We start from the raw sequence: 21,858 nt of genomic DNA, 5'->3' as shown, positions 1-21,858 counted from the left end.
TGCTATGAACCTTTTACTTTCCTTAGCCACACAACTCTTGCAAGAAATTTCAAAGCCAAGGGATGTGATGAACATGATTTTAATTACTGGTGCCACTAACTATGCCAGGAAATGGTGCTGGTTCTGGATGCAATAAAAAAGCAGCAGGCTCCTCTGCTTATACTTATCTTAAAGAGATTTTTCTCTTTCTTCCATGCCCTCAGAACTCTGCTGACATCACTTGGGCCTCTGTACATGGCCTGGCTAAGAGGACACTTTCTGACTTCCAAGAAAAACAGATGGAAATTCAAAAAGCTTGCATCTGGCTGTTACCTCATCCTCAGCCACCTGGGCTGCTTGAGAGTCATCAGGGCATTCCCAGTTCCATTTTGCTTGCCATATAATAAATTAAATGACTGTTAAAAAATAGACATGCACAGAAAGCAGAGAACACTTAAAACTCAGAGTTACCATAGAATTAAAATATTATTTGGGCTGGAAGGGACCTTAAAGATCATCTGGTTCTACTCCCCTGCCATGGGCAGGGATCTTACCAATAGATCAGGATGCTCCATGTCCTGTCTAACCTTGAGCAATTCCAGGGATGGGGCAAACCCAGATTCTCTGGGCAAGCTCTCCCAGGGCCTCACCACTCTTTTAAGTAAAAACTTTCTTTCTTTACTTTTTTTAAAGAATTTCTTTCTTTCTTTCTTAACACCTAATTGAAATTTCTTCTAGTTTAAAACCATTCCCCTTTGTCCTGTCACTGTCAGTGTACAAAGTCCCTCTCCCTCATCTTTAGAACTTCCCTTTGATGACTGAAAGGCTTCAGTCTCCCTGGAGCTTGGAAGGAATTAAACTCCAAATAAGCCACTCTTCTTTCCCCTACCCCTTCCAGTGAAGGAGAGATCATGGTTTGAAATAGCAATTTCCTAACACCAGAAAGCAGTGGAATGAGACACACAATAACAATAACAACAACAGCTGTATTAATAGCAAAAATATACAAAAGAAAAGGTGTTTTACCCACCAAGGAGTATTCACTCTAGGGAACAAAAAAACCATGCTGGCAGATGCTTCCAGTCAATCCTGCCTTCGTCCTGCTCCATGTAATATTTGGGAAACAAAGGCAATGTGGGGTGAGAGCTCCCCCAGCCTAAAAACAACAAAAACCAGAGACAAGCAACCCCCAGAAGCTCCATTGTTCAAATCAGAGCTGTGCAGCCACTTCACTGAGCTTGGTTTTTCTGCAGATGCTTTTGCTGCCATTTCTCCACTCTTGGAGGGGGAAAAATGTCCCTGCTGGGTGCTGACCTGGTGCCACCTGGCCCTGCTGGCTCAGAGCTGTCCCTTCATCCCCTCAGTGTCAGCCCAGGGAAAATGGCAGGGGGAGGCAGCAGAGGAACTGAGGCCACCAGAGCTGGCTGGGGACGGTGCATTGCTGTGAAATGGAACTGTATCATCTGCACACATTTGACAGCAGATGTGTGTGCCAACTAAATCTGTTTGTCATTAATTCAGGCCTCAGTACTCTCAAATGACAGAAGTCACAGGTAAGATTATCCACATATTTCTTTGATTGGAAGGAAGGTTGTTTCTAACATTTTATTCAGAATGTACTTTCTTTTGTGAATGACTATTCCCTGAAACACTCCAGAACTCCAGTTTTGGTGGAAATGTGTCCTCACTGGTCACTAAGCAGACTTATTTCTGCTTCAGGTATGGTATGGACAAGAAGAATAAGGGGTTTGCACTTTGTTTGAAGCATTTAAAAATACATTTCAAAATATATGCAGAATTTAGTAGCAACATGTAAAATTCCAGTCGTTACTTCTTTTTTTCCAAGGAGAAAACACCAGATGTTTTGAGTTACATTAATTCTCTACCTTATGTTTGAGCTAGAAATTAATGACAAGCAGAAATAGTCTTTTTGTCTTGTTTTAAGATATAGTTAATGATGTAAAGGTCACTCTTTGATTTATAAATAGATAGCTTTATAAATAGTTTGGTGGCTTTTCATGTGTCCTGTTCACGCCTTCAAGTTTGTGATTTTGACGTAATGGTTGAAAGTACCAATAGAGAGAAGACTTGAGCTAGAGATACAAATAAAAACTTCACCATTCAGGCTTTTTATGGCACTTATTTTCTCACTATTTAAAACTTACTATTTTATATTTACTTGTACATAAGTTTATGTGTAATGTGTAAGTGTGGCTTGGTGAAAAGAATCTGCTATTGTAACCTGCTGAATGAAGAGATGGCTTGTCGTTGTTCAAATGCAAAATAGTTTTTTCCTTCATTGAAATCAGAGAGGGGAAAATCACCTTTAACCCACATACTGGTGGGTTTTGATTCTATTTTTTGAATAACATTTAGTGAAGTAATAAAATATGTGAGTTTTGTAAATGGTTAAAAACCGTGTTGCGAATGTCCTGACTCAAACATGTATTTTCTTTTTTCTCAAGACCAAAGTTAACAGATATTTGATCAAAGAGACAGATACAGTGTCTGATGTTAAAATCTTTCCAACCTCAGTTACAAAAATAGTACCACAAAGATATCACACTTACAACTGCAATGTACATAAAGTTTACGTCACCCAAAAGATCAAAGCTGAATGATGTAGGGCTGAAGGTGGTGCAGTCCAGCTGCAAAGTTACAGCTATTTCTAAGTTCAAGTCAACCACAGCTTCTCTCAGTGTTTCCACTGCCTCCCTCCAGCCAACACAACAGCAGATGCTGCTGTGGAGCACTTTGCAGCTCAAGATTTTCATGGCTTCTTTTCCCCTGCATGTAAGGATGGGTGCAGTGGTGAGGGATCTTTTTCCAGGGGTGATGGGATCAAATGAGCTCCATCTGTATTTAGACACAAACCCCAGGACTGCTGGGAGGAGCTCCAGACTCAAGAGGATGGCTGTGACTCTACAATGTGATCTCCTTTTTAGCTTCAGATCCTTTTGGAATGCATGTAAATTATGGCTCAGGTAACATTAATGATGGACCAGAAAACTATTCTGCACTTCTGTTAGAGCTTTAAAATGCAGTATTTCTTTCTACATGTAAATCCTTACTCGTAGAGGAAGAAAATCAGCAAACAGTTTTGAGGGTTTTTATTCTTTTTTTAAGAAATATTAAAAAATACCTTTTCCCCGGTGGCTGAGATTTTTACTGCTATAGCACTCAAGTGCTGAAACCTGCTTTATTTACATAAACAGCTTCTTGTTCTGTGTTCCAAAAGAAAAATGTGGCTGACTTGGACAGTTCAAGTTCTAGTTCTCCAGAAGATCTCTCAATTCTGTGGATTTGCCAGGACTCTGATATTCACCTTGTTCTTCCTCAGGGAAGTTGCAGCTGCAGGCATCCTCTTCCTGAACTGACTGTTCAGGTGTGTGCACTGAAAAAAAAAAAGAACAGATTCACAGAATCAGTTAGGTTGGAAAAGACCTCTGAGACCATTTAGTGCAACCTTTGACTGTCCATGCTGTAAGCCAGACCAGAGCTCTGAGTGCCATGTCCAGTTGTTTCTTGAACACCTCCAGGGACAGTGACTCCATCACCTCCTGGGTAGCCCATTCCAGTCTTTAACAACCCTTTCTGGGAAGAAATTCCTCCTCATCTCCAACCTGAACTTCCCCAGTGTAGCTTAAGGCTGTGTCCTCTTGTCCTGCCACGGGGAGAAAAGGCTGATCCCCATCTGGCTACAGCCACATTTCAGGGAGGTGGAGAGGGCAGGGTCTCCCCTGATCCTTCTTTTCTCTTGACTAAACAACCCCAGTTCCCTCAGCCACTCCTCAAAGGCTTTACCTTCTAGATTCTTCCCCAGCTTTGTTACCCTTCTCTGGACTGACTCCAGCACCCCAATGTTTCTTGAAGTGAAGGGCCCAGAACTGGACAAATGTCCCCTTTCTGTTCATTTATTCAGCCATCTTATTTCACCATCCCTCTGTGACAAATGCAGGATGTCAGGAAGAAAAAAAAAAATCTTCCACATTATTCTATAATCTGAAATTATTCCTCTACAGCATGTGTATCTGATAAAACTAATTTATCACACTTTGTTTTCCTTAATTCAGCAGGGCCTCTGGTGTCTGTCTGTCATGGCAATGAAAGGAAAACCAGCATGAGGGAAATAGATTTTTGCACTGCTATGGTCTAATGTATTTAGAGTTACACTAGAAGATTCAGACTTTATCCTTAGAACAGGGGAAGAGAAAGGGAGAGAGAACTTCCCAAAAAACTGAACAAACCAACCATAAACAACATTGAATGGAATCAGCTTCATCTTTGTGCCCAGGACTTAGGAGCTCTCAGAGGGCAGTGCTGGATTCAGGCTGACTCTGCTCCTGTGTAGCAGCACACCCTGACTGATGCCCCTCTCCTTCTGCAGCCAGAGCTCCAAGACACTCACTGCAGGCCCTGTGTCCTCTCTGGAGCAGAGAGAACTCCAAGGGGTTACAGCCACACAGGCCAAGGATGATGCTTGGAAGTCATAAAGGGAACTGGCCTTTAACTGGAGCAGCTGAGTTTTCTCATCTATCACAAATAGTCCACTTATAAGGATAAGCATGCACTTGACCTAACGCCCACAGCAAATTTTTATTGCTTTCTGCAATAAAAATTCCAAAACTGTTTCCCTTTCATTTGCTTCTGACTTACAAGGCCGAAAAACCCAAAGCTATTGCAACTACCTTTGTAAGGCACTTAACCTGGATTCCTGACTTCTGTCTAGTTTCAAAAAGAAAAACTGAAGAGTGTATTTATCTTACTTTTCTTGAAGACAGCATGTAGTTTCTTTTTCTGCCAGACACTGAAGCAGATGCACAAAGGCAGCAGAAACACCAAGCACGACAGCCCAGCCACAGCGAGAGAAATCCTGATTGTGTCTGCCTGAACATCCTTCCCTAGAAAACAAATAACATTCTCTGAGAGTCTTAACAGAACAAAATTCTACTGCCCTTGAATTGGCTGAAAACTTTGTCTCCCATTCTGCTTCTGGATCAGTCTGCAACACTGGAAATGCATAGAAGGAAGGACTTTTGCTTTGAATGGAAGGTGAATGTGCTACGGTATGTTTAAGTAGGTCATAATTCTTTACCTCCATAAGCAATATTGCACAATGACTCACCTGGCACGGTGATATAAAATGGAATGTCAAGAGATGTTGTAGGTAGAGTAGTGACTAAAGTGGAATTAACTGAAGCATGTTTGCAAATGACATCTTTTGCTGGAGTTCCAGGCACCAGGATTTGGTTTCCAGAGCATCTGAAGGACATTTACAGCAAAATGGGGAAAAGAAAAAAATTTCTTAAATTCCAGTCAAGTGTAATAGCAGTAGCATTTTAAACTTTTTTTTTTATTTACTTACATTGTCCAGTTTTTACAGGAGCCATTGGGCTGATCATTAAAGGTTCCATAGCGGCAAGTCCGGCAACCTTCAACAGACAAGGACAGGTAAAATTGTACAAGATAACATTTAAAATGTAACATATGAAACATTATTTTTGCCTGCTTGTACAATGTCAGAATTACCACTTCATAAGCAGCTCTGAGTATGCAAGGCAAGTCTTTCCCTGTCAGCCACAGACCAGTACAGTTGATTTGGCACAAGATGCCACAAACCATGCCTAACTCCAGAGTTCTGTTTTCCTCATGCTGGCAGGCAAAGAGCTGCCATACAAAGGGAACTAACTGGTGCAGGATTTGAGCTGCACTAGGGCTCGGTGTGGTGGGTTTGTCTGCTCCGAGCTCACTCCACACACCATGCAGAGTGCTTAGCACCGGTGGCAGCTTTTATCTCTCGAGGTCCTTCCTCTATCTGCTTCTGTCTGCTGCAGGAAGCAGAGGGGCTTTCAGCTGCTGGGGAAAGGTGATCCTACCGTTGCTGGTGCTCTCCTGACCCACGCCACAGCTTCGGGTGCAGAAGGTGCAGCGATCATCGCCGCAGCGATGGCCCTCCTTGCACGTGCATTCAGCATCGCTGGTTGAGGAGCAATTCTTCAAATACCGAAACGGTGCTGCAAGGGGAAAACCAGTGTTAGCTTACAGCATGCCCAGCGTGGACCTTTGCTCTCACAAGAACCAGGCTGGCGGCTTCAGCGTTATTTGGCCAGAGGCGCGTCCCCCGCCGGGCAGGTGCCACCCGGGCACGGCGTTGCCACGGGAGGTCCCAGCAGGGCTGGTGGCGTCGCCGCCGGTACCTTCGCAGTGCCGACACATCCTGCAGTCGCTGCTTCCCGCCGCGCTGGAGAAGGTGCCGGCCGGGCAGGGCTTGCACGGCGCGCCCGCTCCCCGTCCGCAGCCGGGGCTCGCGAAGGTACCTGCGGGGCGAGACACGGCGGTCACACGGGCCGGGACACGGCGGTCACCGCCCCCCGGTACGGTCCTTACCCGCCGGGCAGTGAGCGCCGCAGGGCAGCGCGGCCGCGGGTGCCGGGCTCAGCGCCAGCGCCAGCAGCGCCGCGGGCAGCAGCGCCCGGCCCGGAGCCATGGGTCGGAGCGGGTCGGAGCGGGGACTGCGCGCGGGACACCCGGCACCGGCCCTTAGCCACCGCCCCCGGGGGGCCTGGCTGCGTCATCCCGGGGGCGGCGGGGAATCCCCGGCCCGGCGGGACTTTCCGGACCCTCCCAGAGGCGCGACCCCTCAGTTCTGCCGGGCAGCGCCCGCAGAGCTCTCTCAGCGATGCCGGTCAGCGATCGCCCTTTTCACCACTGGGGCTTCCCGGTGAGTGCGGCGTGGAATCCCCGGGAGATGAAAGGCGAGAGGCGGGGCTGGCAGGCCGCAGCCGTGCCGGGGATGCTGAGAGCACATGGGCACCGCGGGGAGCGCCGCGCCCTGGCCGGGAGCGTGCGGAGCTCCCGCCGGCCGGCACGGGAACGGCGCGGCCCCGCCCCCTGCGGCCCCTCGCAGCCAATCCCCGGGCCTGGTCCCGCCCCCTGCACCTCCCCGCAGCCAATCCCCGGGTGCAGTTCTGTCCCTGAGCCGGGCAGGAGCAGAGATGGTGAACGCTGGGTGCTGAGTTATAACTGAGAAGCGAACGTATGGTCCGTGTGTGTGTGCCCTGCCTGTGTGTGCCGGCACACGGGCAGGCAGAGCAAGGACCAGCCTGTCCAGGGTTCTGAGCGGAGTCCACTGTGGGCAGCACACAAAGCGCCCCGTAGCGGGAGCTGAACCCCGCATCGATCCCGGCAGAGCCCTCAGCTGTCCTTCCCTATGACCGGCTCTCCTCCCCTGGATTTGAGCTGCTCTGCCGGAGCTCTCGTGAGCCCGAAGCCAGACCGGGCCTGCCAGCACCTGCGAGCAGGCTTGTACACAGCACGGCTTTGCAGTCCTAAAGGTCCCCGCTAGCAGCTCTGTCTCTCCTTCAAAACACCGAAACTCCTTAAAACCAGGGCAGCATCATCCCTGAGCCACAGGCATTCCCTGTGCACCGTGAGCCTGAGGAAACACAAGTGTCGGGCAGACGCTTCGGGCAGAGGGCGGAGAAGAGCTCGGTTCTGCTCGGTCCGTGAGGGGCTGCCCGAGGGGCAGCAGCAGCAGTGGCAGCAGCAGTGGCAGCAGCAGCAGTAGCAGCAGCAGCTCGGTTTGCGGTCGCGCCGCCGTAGGAGGTGACTCGTGTCGCGGTGCGGGCACCGGAACGCTCTCTGCGTTCCCGAGAGACCGTGAGAAAAGCGGAGCGTGCCGGCAGCGCGAGGGAGCGGCGGGGCGAGGCCGGGGCGGAGCGCGGGCGGTGCCGGGGCCGGGGCGGAGCGCCCCAGAGCCGCCCGCGGCCCCGCTGAGGTGAGTTGTGGACGCCGCCGCTGCGGCCGCCGCGGGCCCGGCCCGGAGAGCCCTGGCGGGCGGGGGTGTCGGTGTGGGCGGAGGGTTCGGTAGCTGGGCCGGGTTGCGGTGCCCAGGCGGCCGCGTTGCAGGGCCCGAAGCCCCGCCGTGCCCGTGAGGAGGCCTCGGCCCATGCCCGGGCCCGGCCCGTGCCGTCCCTGCCGCGGGGAATGGCGCCGTGTCCCTCACGAACCGATGGGGACGCGCGGCCTTTCCACCCGGGCGGGCCGCGCTTCTGCTCCTGCAGCCCTGCCCTGCCTGCGGATAGCGGCTCTGTGCTCGGGGCGCTGCAGGGTGTGATTTCTTTTAAAGCCACGCTGGTTAGAGTTTCTGATTCACCATCTCCAGAAAGGCTCGTGTTCCCACACAGGGCTGAACATTTGGGTGAGAGGTTTGAGGCGGCCTTAGCTGCACTGAGGTGCAAATGGGAGACTGGCATTTACTATGTGTAGGTAGATTGTTAAATGACTTGTTAAATTAAGTTGTTGTTAGGTCTGTGTAACTTAGTCCTGCCTTCTCAAAAACTGTCTTTCCGTAGTAGTGGGACAGCTATTTACATATGCACCCACATGAAGAACAGTACTAATGCTCAGGAATTGTACAATAAATATCTAAAGGCACTATGGAGAGACTGCATTTTGCAAAACTACGAGAAAGAGTAAAGGTTGCAGGATCAGGTGCCTGTTTTCATCTGAAGAATTAATGAAAGACAGGGATGCAAGCTGTGATCTAGATTATTTTTCTTCAGTAAAAAGCAAGTGCAGCATTTCTGCATGTTGACTATTCAGGTCTTTTTTTGCTAGTCATATTCATAGGAAAATTTTGCAGAATCAATGTGTACCCTCAAGCTATTATGAAGCTGTTGTTCTGGAGTTATTACTAATACCTGTGATTTGGGTGTGCTTGATCAGTGGGCTTTGCATTTACAGTACATAAAACTGCCCTAAAAGTAGGATATGACACAGTGAATTACTCTGCTTGGGGTGGTTCAGCATGCTGTGGGATATTGTGCTGTATATTACTGCATCCTAGAAAATAACATTCTAAAGGAGGCTATAAAGCAGGGTGAGGATGATTTTATGTAGGCACCTAAACATGCATCACATTTTATGAAGAGCTCCCAGGTACTATGTGCAGTTCTAGGTGGAAGGTCCCTGCATAGGACAGAAATCTCTGTCTTCCAGAGTAGTAACCCATGAAATGCCTCCTCACATCACAGATGCTTTCACAGCCTTCTCTCAGACCTGTATGAGTTAGTAGGTATTTTATATGATGCAAAGTTATTTTAACTTAACCTTCAAATGGAAATTTGGCCATTCACCTCAACTTGAATTCAGAAGTTAAAAAAAAAAATATCTTAAGCCTGGTTTGTTCCATTTGCTAGGTCCTGTGGTCTGCTCCCCCATCACACATGTGCACATGTGTTTCATCCCCCACAAAACTGCAAAATAACCCAGAAAATCTGTTGGTGAGATTTTGCAGGGGCACTCTTAAGTCACAGGAAACTCCTCATGCAGCATGCTGGGTGGAAACTAAAAACCAGACATGAGGTCAAAGCTCGTGCAAGCCCTTTTTGTAAGTGCTGGCCTGGGTGGGAGTCAGTCATCTCGGAAAGAGTGAGGGTGTGCAAATTGAAAACAGCTCTGCCACCCACCCTGAACCCCTCTCTCTGGCAGACACAGTCATGGTTAAGGTCTTGATTAGGCCAAGCTGCTTCCTGTCCTGGTGCTGATGTGCTGTGCCTCCCACTTGCCCAAGTGCCTTAATATTTTAATATCATAATGCATTCTTTCTAAAAAGCTGCTTAGTTAAACAGGATGGTTATGAATATTGATTTAAATGAGTATTATGAATATTGATTTAAATGAATTTTAAGAATATTGACTGAATTTTGAGGTGGTTTAAATGAAAGAGCATGCAAAAGTGCAAATTACTGTTCATTTTCAGCATGAGGGAGTACTTGTATGAGGGGATTTGCCTTCTAACCACATTATCTTTTTATTCCCCTCAGCCCCTTCCTTCACAACCACCTCTCTAATAGCAGCCCCTCAAGACATGGCCTCCAAGAGGGCATTGGTGATCCTGGCTAAAGGGGCAGAGGAGATGGAAACTGTAATCCCCACTGATGTTATGAGAAGGGCTGGGGTGAGTATGAGACAGTGAATAATCTGGTCAGGGGGAAATCGTTGCTTCAAGTTGAGGTTCATTTCCAGGAATTCAGTGTGTGGTCTGTGAAGTAAAAATTTACCTCCATCATCTCTGGTTAGCAAATATTTGTGTCATGCTGACATTTCTTGGTAACCTTTCAAAATACAAATCTGATGTGAACTAGAGCAAATATTTCAAGTAAATCCTACTCTGTCAGAAAACACAGCTACTTCCATGTGTAGTAACTGGAAGTGCCTCTTCTATAGGGGTCTGAAAACCTCAGTACATTGCAGCTCATGACATTGCTTAACTGAATTTCAAAAGTAGCTCAAGAAAAGCTATTTACTACAGTTCTGGCTGTTGGGATTCCTCAAGCTGTTTGTTACTCTTGCAGTTGTAGTAGCACAGTGTTGTTTCATTAGGAATGAAAATAATACTTTAAATAAACACACCAACTTCACTTATATAGAAATGACTGAAGTAAAAATTACCTTCTGCCACTACTTTGTCATTCCATCACTGTGCTTCCCGTTTTGGCTGTCATAAGAGGAACAAGCTCAATACAGCTTTGCTTCTATTACTTAAGAACTAACATATAAGAAAAATGCCCTGAATTCTTGTTTTGTAATAATATATTTGTTGTCCTGTTAGATCAAGGTGACTGTTGCAGGCCTAACAGGAAAAGAACCAGTGCAGTGCAGTCGAGATGTCTTCATTTGTCCTGATGCCAGTCTTGAAGATGCCAGAAAAGAGGTTGGTCAGCACCCTCTGATATAATGGCCAGCATAGTCTCTCTCACAGTTTCTGAGGTACATTCTGAGAAGTTCACCAAATTTCCCAAAACTCACCACATTTCTGAGGTGAATTTGGAAAGCTTATGCAGTACCTTTGGACATAGGTTGCATGTTGTGTTAACTCTGAGTAGCAGTGAATTACAGAACTGTACATCCCACTTGAGTGACATCCTGCTTCATACCCTGCTGGGTTCAGACAGATTTCTTAATTCTGCCCAGGTATTTGATTTTTGCAAAGGGCCAGTCACAGAGCTTTATTTTTCCTGTTAGTAGGCTCAACAAAATACTGTGATTTGGGCCAACTCAAAAGTTCTGATGGGAAGCTAAATAATGTCATAGTTAGAACTGTACAGTAAGGTTGGAGCAAAACCACTTTACAACACAAGAGCTGTCACTTGCTTGCTGAAGCTTTTAAGTGTACTAGGCTTAAAAGTCAGTTCTGTGAGAGACTTAATTGATAATAGGCTTTTCCTGGAACAGGAAGTAGTATTTTTGTCATAATTGGAACTGTTTTTCTGATCATGAAGTGTTGTTCAGTGAAAGAAAAGGTCAATTTCTTTGCTTGCCACTTGAATCAGCTGCAGTGGTCTTCAAACATGGTAATGTATGTGAAGAGTGTAATGTGTGTATCAGCCTCTATTCAACAGAAGAGTTTTATCTTTGTTTAGGGGCCTTATGATGTTGTGGTCCTGCCTGGAGGGAACCTTGGGGCTCAAAACTTGTCTGAGGTAAAGTTCTGGCATTTTAAAAATTCATGGGCATTCTTATGAGCAGTGGAGTGGTCAGCACTTGTTTGGTAATCCTGCATATTCAGTTCAGCATCTAAAAATTCTCTTCTGCATGAATCAATAAACCAATTGTTAATGGTCTTAAGCCTTCTTGTGATTATATAGGTGGGACAGCTGGGTAAATTCTTGGCCAAGAGTACCAAGTAAAAGAGAATAAAAATGGAGAGAATATAACAGAATTAAAATGTTGTGCTTTATGGGAAGATCTCTGTTCACATTCATATGAAGATGAAGCAGTTGCAAATGAGGATTTATTGCTGAGACACAAAACTGTCCAAACCCAAGGGACTCTGCTCCCTTGCAGAATTCTGTCTCTGGGCTGGTATGAAGTCCTTGTGGAAGGCAGGCAGACAAACAAATTGATCTATAGAGACTGTCTGGAGGTATCTTATGAATACTATTTTCTGTTGGTCCTGTATTTTCAAGCAACTTTTTATGGCCGTGGGTTAACCAGCTTTCATGTGAACTTTCCTTGCAGTTCCTTCTGATTTCCTTCCTCTTTCCTTCTGGGGCAAGCATGTTTTGGTTTTAGTTTTTCTCCTTTTTAATGTTCTCATTGCCCTCTGTCCTGGGGCAGGGAGGAAAAATTCCAACTGGTTTTCTGTACAAAATATGTTTATAAAATTTTAGTGAAAACTGTTTCAACTTTGCTTCAAATAACCAAACTCCAAACAATGACTTGTGATGTTTCTTCATACAGTCTGCTGCTGTCAAAGACATTTTGAAGGACCAGGAAAGCAGAAAAGGCCTGATTGCTGCAATATGTGCAGGTGGGTTAGCAAAGTCTTGCTTTCTAAAGCATTTGGATATTTTGAAGGAGCATGAAGAGTTTCCTGTATTAGAAATCTGTGTTCCTGTAATTTAGTACCAGGAATTTGTGCCTGAATATATAGACATACATCTGATTTGTTTGTAAATTTAATAGCAGAGAAATCTAAAGTAATTGTGAACATTTATCCTGCAAGTTCAGGTTGTTACCTAGTTCTTTCCAATCAGTTGTGTTACTGTCTTTAAAATAAAAAGTGACATGTAGAGTGCTAGGATTTTTTTTAAAGTGTGTGCTTGTTCTGATGATCTTTCTGCAAGTGTACAGCCCTGGCAGAATATCATTGCTGTAAATTTATCTCACATAACCACTCCTGCCCTTTAGCTTCAGAAAGAAGGCCAGAAATATAGAATTACAGTCTCACCCTTCCTGAGCTGCAGCAAAAAATGGACTTGACTTGCTTTGAGGAGAGGGTTGTCTGCTTACATATTCTGCACAGCTTGGCATCCATATCATGAACTTTGTAAGATTTCTGTTCTATGAAGCAAAGTGAAAAATTGCCAATACTGAAATTGCCAATATTGCAACTGAAGGCTGGTCTAGGGAGCCGAAGCTGAGAGTGAGGAGAGAGATGATGAATGCATAAAAGGCAGTCAGAGGGTGTTCCAGGAGGTGATTTTCACTTTTGTATTTTGGTACATTGCTGGAGGGGTTTTCTGCTTTTCTTCCCCATTTAGGTGCTGGGCACACAGGGCTGTGAACATTCCTCAGCTTGGCAGTGATGCTCTTGTGCTGCTTCATCTGTGTCCCAAATTCACATCTGCCCAGTAGAGGCCTTTGCTTGTAAGCAGGATAATTCATAGAGCTCATTCCAGCTGAACACAAAGGAGGTTATTTCCTGTACTCAATCCAGAATTAAACAAATTAACAGAAATGAAACTCATGTCATACAAATCCTGCCTTCAGTTTCTTTTGGAGTTCCCATAAGGATTTCCTGTCTGATGAGTTAGCACTTCTTGACACAAATTCTTTACTCAATTCAGGGTAAGGAGGAAGTATGAAAAGAAAAGAGAAACTCTTGAAACCAAAAATGGAATAGTTAGTCCATGATCTGTCCAAAATACTGCTTGGCACACAACTGCAGCATGTAGAGACTTGCTCAAATGAAATCCTATCTGTTAAGTCTTAATTCAAGGTTTAACAAGGTTGTAAAGTAATTGTAGGTAATTAATGTTCAGATTGAAATGCAGACCTTTTGTTTCTTAATATCAAGCAGTTTTAAATGAAATGTCTGGAAGTGGGTTGTTCTTCACTCCTTCAAAGGCAGCACAGTCATGGGTGGGACTTCAGTGTGAACTGTAATGTGAGAGCTTTTTGCTTCAGAGATAGGGCTGGCATCAGTGTTTATAAAAAGTAGTCTGTCCCCAGTGAGCTTTGACCCCTGAGGGTCCTAATGCCCAAATATCTGTTCCTGTCAGTGCAGCAGAAGGCAATTCCTCACTGGTGCAACTTTGTGTTCTTGCAGGTCCTACTGCCCTTCTGGCCCATGGGATTGGGTATGGAAGCAAAGTCACAACACATCCTTTGGCCAAAGACAAAATGATGAATGGGGGTATGTTTCTGTCCAAACCCTTCTCAGATTTTTTAAATTTGTTTTTTTACCTGAACCCACAATTTAGAAAAGGAGAAAAGCCTTTTTTTTTCTTGCCTTTCTCTCTGAATTGTGTCTATATCACTGGAGAATAGAGGGTGCACTAACACTCTCATCCTTGGGGGAATCATGTTAGGAGCATTTATTGCCTTATCCCCTTGAGGCTGAGCCATCTCTTGCCCCTATGGTTCTTTGCCTCAATGGTCCCTACAGCAAACTCTGGGAGCACCTTTCCTGCTCTCCTGGGAGTGATGCTTTGGTTCTGTGGCAGCTGATGGCTCCACACTTCTTTCTCCAGCCTAAGGGAGGGGATGGTGAAACACTGAGGGTCACTCTTGAGCATTAACGAGGCTGGAGGGGAGCAGATGGGTTCCCCCAATATCTTCTGCATGCATTTGGAATAAAAGAAATTTGTGACCAGCTCCACAAAAGCAGTCTGATTTCCAGAAGTAACCTCATGGGAGCTGACAGGCTCAGTGAGAGCTTTTTGAGCAGCTTTAGGAACCAGAGGAGCATTCCCACACCTTGGGAATGAACTCCCTGTGGGCCCTGAGGACAGCAGGCAGGGATGAGCTGCTCAGGGGCAATGCTGGGGTCCTTGTGGCCTCTGAGGACTCTGGACACTGACCCTGCTGCTGTTGTGTCCCCAAGCACACTACTCCTACTCGGAGAGCCGCGTGGAGAAGGACGGCAACATCCTCACCAGCCGCGGGCCTGGCACCAGCTTTGAGTTTGGCTTGGCCATCGTGGAAACTCTGCTGGGCAAGGAAGTGGCTGAACAGGTGAAGGCACCTCTAATACTGAAAGATTGAAATCCTGGTGTGGGAGAGGCACTAGGACAAGTTTAGATAGTCCTATCCTTTGTAGAATAACTGTAATGTGCACTGTTGTAAATACACTTTAATTGTGGGTGAAATTAGTAACTGTGCTTACCTGGATTAGTAACTGGGATACCTTAACAAGCCAAAGGTCTTCACTTCAGTAAAAACATCCTGTTAGGAAAAAGCTCTATCACCAAAAAGCAGCCAGCATCTAATAATCCTAGTTAGTTCTTGGATGGCATTTAAAAATCTCATGGAAAAATGTTTGCTGAGTAAATAAAAATAGAGCATCCCTACTGGTGTGTTGTTCCCTTCTGTGTTCTCTCCCAACCCAGACCCATGAAACCTCTTTACCACCATGTACTATTTAAAACAACATCTGTTTAGAGTCTCACACAGTTCTTCTGAAGTCTGAGCTGCAATGAGAAGGTGGCCAAGCACTGGAACAGGCTCCCTAAGGAGGTGGTCATGACCCCTGGCCTGCTAGCATGCATGAAGTGTTTGGGCAGCACTACTCCAACACTTCTCCTGGCTGTATGGATTTTTAGGCTGCCCTATGTGGAGTCAGGAGTTGGTTTTGATGACCTTCATGAGTCTCTTGCAACTCAGGATATTCTCTGTTTTCATGACATAGATTATTAAATTGTAACCTAGAATTAGTTTAAAAAACATTCAATTTCTTGTGTACAAATAAGGCAAATAATTAGTATTAATTTTCCAACAGTGTTGGAACTAAAGGAAAAGTGTCAATATTCATACCTTGTCAAGCACCCCAGAGTTCCTGCAGGTTGAACATGATATCTTGAAATTTGTCTTCTGCATTAAATGATTGCAGACCCATTGAGCTGTTTGGGCAGCTAATAATTAGTATAAAACATGAAGTTTGGATTTGGTTGCCACCAGTAGCAGTGCTTGTTTCTGCTTACTAAAAATTGGAAGTTGCTACAACCCTGGCTTAAGTGAGCCTTTGTCAGTTTGGAGGAGTTGCAGGACAGGTCTCTGGAGGAAGTTCTGGAGCTGTATTCCCATGAGAATTAAGAACTTGGCATCAATTTCCATCTTTGCTGCCTTCCATTCACCAAATCATTCTGATGTTTCCTGGCTCTGTCAGCAGTCATGCCTAAGGATGGCACCTCACTGGACTCTGAAGTTACCCCAGCATCTGGAGATCTGGTTCTGCAGACATCTGAAGTGCATAGTCTGAACTTCAGAAAATTACTGCACAGGAGCCTCTGTGATTGCTTATTTTAATGGGAAACAAGTTCATTCTCAATTACTGCATTTTCGTAATGAAATACATGGATACTTTTGCAAATTTAGAATTAAGAAATGTCTGTGTTGTTAATAACTACTGGAAGAACTGCTTCAACTCTATGCTCTGTCTCTTAATTTGTTTAGGAAATATTTCATATGTTTCTCTAGCTTTGAAATGTGCCCAAGATATGCAAAAGTTGTAATCTATGTAAGATTTTACAAGTTTGTGTGGTAAATCTGCACATCTAACTGGTATTGCCATGCAAATGTAAACCAAATGATGGAAAGAGTCTTTGTCCTAGAATCTGGAATAATTACTTGCCTTGTAAATGGGCATAATTCAGAATACAGGAAAAGCTCTGCATTCCTGGGTGGCAGCACTGCTTTGTAACATTAGAAGGAAAATATTTCCATGCTTGTATTGTTTTTAGTCTTGCAGAAATATTTGAATACAAAGCATTAGCAAAGTGGCCATAAATTTGATTATAATTTTTTTTTCTCCAAGGCTGAGGGAGTTCAACTTACAGAAATGAGGTTTTCAGTGTGTATATTTGGGCTTTCCCACTCCCATTAAAATGGTAATAGGAAAAACACTCAGAAAAATGAGCCTAGAGCCCATGGATGTATCTGCTTAACTTGCAGATTCTTCCACTGTGTTCAGCAAAAGACTTGGTAAATAAAATATTGTAGTGCTGCTTGCATCACAGTTACCTTCCTACAGCTGACCCTGTTCTCAACCTTTTACATTGCAGATGTCCAGCAAACATGAATTTCTTTGGGTTCTCTTTCTGTGTCATTAACTTGGTCTTTCAGTTAGGGTAAGTAAGTGTATGAACTAAGATTAGGCTCATTTTCCTCTTAGGGTAAGTGTTACTAAGGGATTTGCTGATTCAAGGGAGCAAAAGTTGCCTTCCAGTTAGCAAAATGCTTTTTTTCTGACATTTCAGTATCTCTGTTCATAAAATCCTCTTTTACCTGCTGCTGGAAGATGAGCTGAGGTACTTTTCCTGTTCATTGTTTCGTGTACACTTGAAACTTTTTGCCTTTTTATTATTTGCAACCTGTGAATAATAGCTTTTGTTTTAGTATTAGAACCTGTGGTAATTTGGTATCTGCTGCCTCTGAGCCCAGCTTAAACTGGAGGGAATGCATCCACTTTTCTCTGTCTAACATTCAGCATTTTGTTCCCTGGCAGCTGGAGGGTTTGGGGGTTGGTTTTTTTCCTGATGAGAAAGCTGCCAGTTGGCATCTGCTCTATGCCTCAGATCATCTCTCAAGAATAATGTGGGGTTTTTTTCTCCTGATTCTGCTTGTTCTGTGGGCTTGAATGCTCCATTGAGAATGAGTTCTCTTAGGGAATTGAGAAGTATTATATGGCTTAGGAGCAGGAATGCACACAAGAGGGCATAGAAGCTGGAGCCATCAGTGAATACTTGCAGTGATGGGAAATATTTTCATTCAGACTGACAAGCTTCTGACTGAAGAAGAGGTAGAAGAAATGTGGAGAGTGAAGAGTCTGGTTTTGTTGGAGTTCTTTGCAAGTTTCTTTCCAAAAGGGGGAGGTGAGGTGCACAGCACTGAGCAAATCCTGTCTCAGGAATGTGTTCCTGTCAGCAACAGAGCAGGGATGCTTTTCTAGAGAGACAAAAGTTTTACTTTTAGAATGGGTGGAGACAAACAGCCATAATGGATACAAACCAGCCTGCTCACTAAAGCTGTGAAAGCACACAAGGGAATAAGCTTCATCCAGTAATTACAAGCCTTGGGCAGCTTGCTAGCCATTTATGTGTATGCTTCCTATTTGGTATGAAGCCCACAGTGACTGTCAGAGCAAAAAATGGTTACTAAATCTGATTCTTTTGTTTTTTCTATCAACAAAAAGATGCATCATGAGGCAAACATAAGCAGTGATCCCAAAATGATAAAAATTTTGGGAGGATAAAATGGGTCTTCCAGCAGCCTGGATGACCCATGACTTGGTTGGAAAGATGAGTAGGTGACAGAGAAATAGGAGGGTGTCAGCTACAGAAATATTCCCTAGCACTGCATCCATGCTGTCATTCATGTTCTCTACCTTCGGAAGAAAGGATGTGTTGCTGTTATATGGAGACTGCATTTTAGTAGGGCATGGGGTGCAACATTTGAAGCTTGAAAAATAAGCAACAAAACCCTGGGTGAATTAATTTGAATTAATTAATTGTTGCCCAAAATTGTAGATAATCTTTCAGCATGTTTAGAATGTGGTCTTGCATGTGGTATGGAAAGAAAGGAAAAATATGTAAAATGGGAGCAGATGTGCCTCCCTGGTGCCCTGGTTTGTCAGCTGACAGCCCAGCTCTGACAGCACTCCCTGCTCTGAGCTTCAGTGGATATTCTACAGCTCCTGCAGCATCATCCCTTGGCAGGAAATCAAAAGCCTTCTGGGAAGAACAGCAAAAAGGGACAGGCTGTCCTTGCTGACACAATTGATCTGGCCTTTGGCCTCTTGCTGCCACTTCTTGAGAAGCATCCAGGGAAGGGCAGGGGCAAGGAGCAGCTGTGGGAGTCCCTGCAATGGTGCTGCCTCAGACCCAGCTCCTTCACTCAGCAGGTGTCCTTGTGGAAGGCATCACAGGGCACCTCACCCTTGTCTTCAGGAGCATCTGTGGGCACTTGGCAGAGCTCTGTGTGCAGAGCAGGCCCAGCCACACAGCCCAGAGGGGAGGGAGTTGAGCCCAGCTCTCTGCATCCTGAGAGCACCCACAGTACATTATTATTTAAGGGACTATGTGGAGGGATAGAATGTAAGAAAATAAAGATAGTGCAGAAGGTCTCACACCTGAGGAGTTGCAGCTGTACCAATCACCAAAGATCAGGAACAGGCCTGCCCTTAACAGGCCACAGCTGTGTCCAATAAGAAGAAGAGTGCTACTAAAGAGTGGGGGTTAGCTGCTTAAGAAGAGATTTGCAGTTTGTTAGCTGTGCTGTGAAGAAGGAGTCAGTGCTGTGAGGAGCTGCCCATGAGAAATCACCCAGAAGGTATGGAGCTTTTGCAATAAGATGGCAGCAGGACTAGGCAGCATTTCTGGCTTGTATTTTTGTAGCCATGCTTTGGGAAGCAATGCTGATACACATGATAGGCTCCAGAACTGAGTCCAGATTTGGGAAAACCAGACTCCTGTGTTTTGGTAACACAAATCATGTGTTGCTGAGATGTACCAAGAGCTGCTGGGTGGTGCAGCAGTCAGGGGTTGCAGTGCTCTGTGTCACACTCAGTCTTTGTAGCAGCTCTAGGAGCCTTTCTGCTCTCCACAAGATTGTTCTGTGTGCTAGAAGGCATCACAGATTGAGAGGAAGCTTTTATACTTGGGCTTGTTCATTTGCTTTACTTCATTCAACAGCTTTTAATTATACCCTTTGTGCAACCTTAAATAATTCCTCCCTACATAGGGTTTATGGCCCTCCAAGTCATGGAGATACTTCTGTACTTTTACAGTTTAATTCAAGGCCATTCCACTAATGGTAGAGAGAGGAAGAAGAAAAGTTTTCTGAGGATCTCATGCAAGCACTCACGTTCTAAAGAGCAGAGTTGGGTCTAGTGAGACTTGTGTAGCATTCATAACACTTAAGTCCTCCACAGCTGATGGAAGTTTCCCAAGCAGGACTGGGCTCATTTCTGTGCAAATCCTTCTGATTTCTGGATATTGATGGTGTAATTATTTTTACAGCACCTCTAAACCACAGACAGAACTTGGCTGCAGTTCTGCTGCTGCTGCTCCCTGCCAGCCAGTCCCACTGTGTTCACTCCTGGAAAATATGGGATTTGATGCTGGGCAATTCAGCATCATCTGCTGGCTCTAAACCTGGCAACAAGGATCATTCCTGCACTGTAGTTTAGTTGGAGTCACTTTGGTTCTTAAAGGCTCTGTTCAGGGCTTTTGCTGCTAGAATTCAGGATTTTCAGAATTTCTGTACTATGAAGAGGCATCTTTCTATTTTATTGAGGTTCTACAGTTACAACTCTTCTCTGAGCTGGGTGTTTGGTTTCTCTGTGCTGTTAAGTTCCAATGAGTTATGCTGTCAGAATGCTCTCTGTGTAATTTCAGAATCACCTTTTAAAGTTGTACACATTTTACTCTAAGTAGTAGAGTCAAGTCTTTGGGACTCTAGTTGGGAGCTGCCTACTTCTATGCATTGAAATATTTTCAGGTTTTAATGAGTTCTCCTAAGAAACACACTGCTATTCCCACATACCTGCAGCTCTGGTCTCAGACCCAGACCTTCTCCTGTATTATTTTGTATATGACATGGAAAAAGCACTGTCACACTGAAGTCAGCAGCTGTGGCATGGCAGTGACTGGCACATGGGGAGGAAGTAAGCTGCTGCCTTGGGTGGTGATGAGTCTGATCACTATCATTTGCATTTTTCACAAGAAATCTGCTCTTGGGTGGGAAATTGCAGTCTCAGAGAGAACTAGCAAGAGATGATGCATTTCTTTATCTGTGCTGACTTTTCTCATGACTACATGTGATATCCTACTCAGTTGTTCTTCCATGGTGTTTTGCAAAGGAGCACTTTACCTTCCTTTCAATCATGTAGACAGTGAATGAATGCTTGTACTTGGAAATTAGAAATAATGAAGCTCTAAGCTCCTGGATGGGCTCACAGAGACACAGGCTTCACTGGCAACTTCCAAAGAAATCCTCTGCAGCAAATTTTTTCTTCTTCCCTCCTCTTTGGAAAACTACAGAGCATGAACGACTTTGATAATAATTTCAAAAATAAAGGAAGGGCACTTAGGGTGACATTCTCTGGCTGGTGCCCAGTGATGGTTCTGTCCCAATCACCCATAATGAGAACAGATGGAGCCTCCCCTCCCCTGCCCTGCTCTTGTTCTCCACAGCCATTTCCATAAGTGATGAAGAAGACTTGGAGGCTTTGGCCTCTCTAGCTTTGGGTCTTGGCCACTTGTAGGTTACTTTGCACAGAGCCTCTTGGGGAAATGTTGTCTCATGAAATCCTCCAGGGCTGCAGCCAGCCTGCCTGCCTCCTGTTGTGCTGCTGGAGAAAGTCAGGGTTCTGCAGCTGTGTTGCACTGGCTGCTCCCTGCAGCTGACTGGCCCAACATAAAGCTCAGGTGTTAAATTGTGAACTGAACTGCTTGTAAAACAGCTGCCTTACTCACCCTGCTGCTCCAGGGCATGCAATAGCATCCTGTCTTATCGTGGAGACTGCTTTTGATCAAGCTGGTCCAATTAAGCTCAGATGACAGCAGAAGTGTGGCCTGCGAGAGGCAGCATGTCCAGAGCAGCCTGCAGTGGCCTGTGAGGTGGCAGCAGCTGAGAGGCTGAGCAGTCTGGAGCTCTCCTGTGCACTGTGCTGCTCTCCTGGAGCTCTCCTGTGCACTCTGCTGTGTCACCTTGGACTCCTGGCTGTGCCTGCTGTCCCTGTCTTAGTGGAGAGGCTGCTCTTCCCCTGAAAATATTCCCTGTGGAGTGAGGGGTCCTTGGCTTTTCCCAGCTGTGTTCTGCATCCAGCACTGGCCATGATACGATTGACTGTAGAAGAAAATGTCCTCATGTGGTCACCTCACCCTTAACAATATGTGTGTTTAGCCTGTCAGCCTTTAACAAAATAGCACTAAACCATTTAAGTTGAATTCAGGAACTAAGCAGTTCATCCTTCCTTCAGGCAAGCCCTTCTTCATCAGAGCCTCATGACAGTTCTCCCTCAGCCTCAGGCAGGAGCTTACTGACTTTCACCTTGCTGGCATCCATTTTTAAAGGTGTCTCAGGTGGGGCTGTCTGTCCCTGTGGCTTTTAACAAAGCAGTTACTTTCATTCATTGGGTTTTTTCACCAT

At 45.3% G+C, this 21,858-nt stretch overlaps 3 protein-coding genes across 3 annotated transcripts in view; 1 reads left to right on the top strand and 2 right to left on the bottom strand.

The window, feature by feature from the left end:
* Nucleotides 1-21,858, bottom strand: part of MRPS16 (mitochondrial ribosomal protein S16) — a 320,729-nt gene that overhangs the window by 214,654 nt on the left and 84,217 nt on the right. The gene's annotated exons all lie outside the window — the stretch shown is intronic.
* On the bottom strand, nt 1,571-6,869 carry TNFRSF9 (TNF receptor superfamily member 9). Its single transcript, XM_071449008.1, has 7 exons — nt 6,367-6,869; nt 6,177-6,296; nt 5,856-5,993; nt 5,345-5,411; nt 5,105-5,241; nt 4,746-4,880; nt 1,571-3,373 (listed from the first exon to the last, which is right to left on the bottom strand). The coding sequence occupies exons 1-7, from the start codon at nt 6,464-6,466 to the stop codon at nt 3,249-3,251; spliced, it is 822 nt and encodes a 273-aa protein (XP_071305109.1). The 5' UTR covers nt 6,467-6,869; the 3' UTR covers nt 1,571-3,248.
* Nucleotides 7,000-15,059, top strand: PARK7 (Parkinsonism associated deglycase). Its single transcript, XM_071449009.1, has 7 exons — nt 7,000-7,756; nt 9,807-9,940; nt 10,595-10,696; nt 11,406-11,465; nt 12,226-12,295; nt 13,817-13,903; nt 14,594-15,059. Exons 2-7 carry the CDS (start codon nt 9,851-9,853, stop codon nt 14,752-14,754), a joined length of 570 nt encoding a protein of 189 aa, XP_071305110.1. The 5' UTR covers nt 7,000-7,756; nt 9,807-9,850; the 3' UTR covers nt 14,755-15,059.

Source organism: Agelaius tricolor, unplaced genomic scaffold, assembly GCF_023055355.1.
Source record: "Agelaius tricolor isolate 1412-34295 unplaced genomic scaffold, bAgeTri1.0.p SCAF_28, whole genome shotgun sequence".
Lineage (NCBI taxonomy): Eukaryota > Metazoa > Chordata > Aves > Passeriformes > Icteridae > Agelaius > Agelaius tricolor.
The sequence above is the reverse complement of the archived record's forward strand: the minus strand, read 5'-3'. Positions and strand labels throughout refer to the sequence as shown.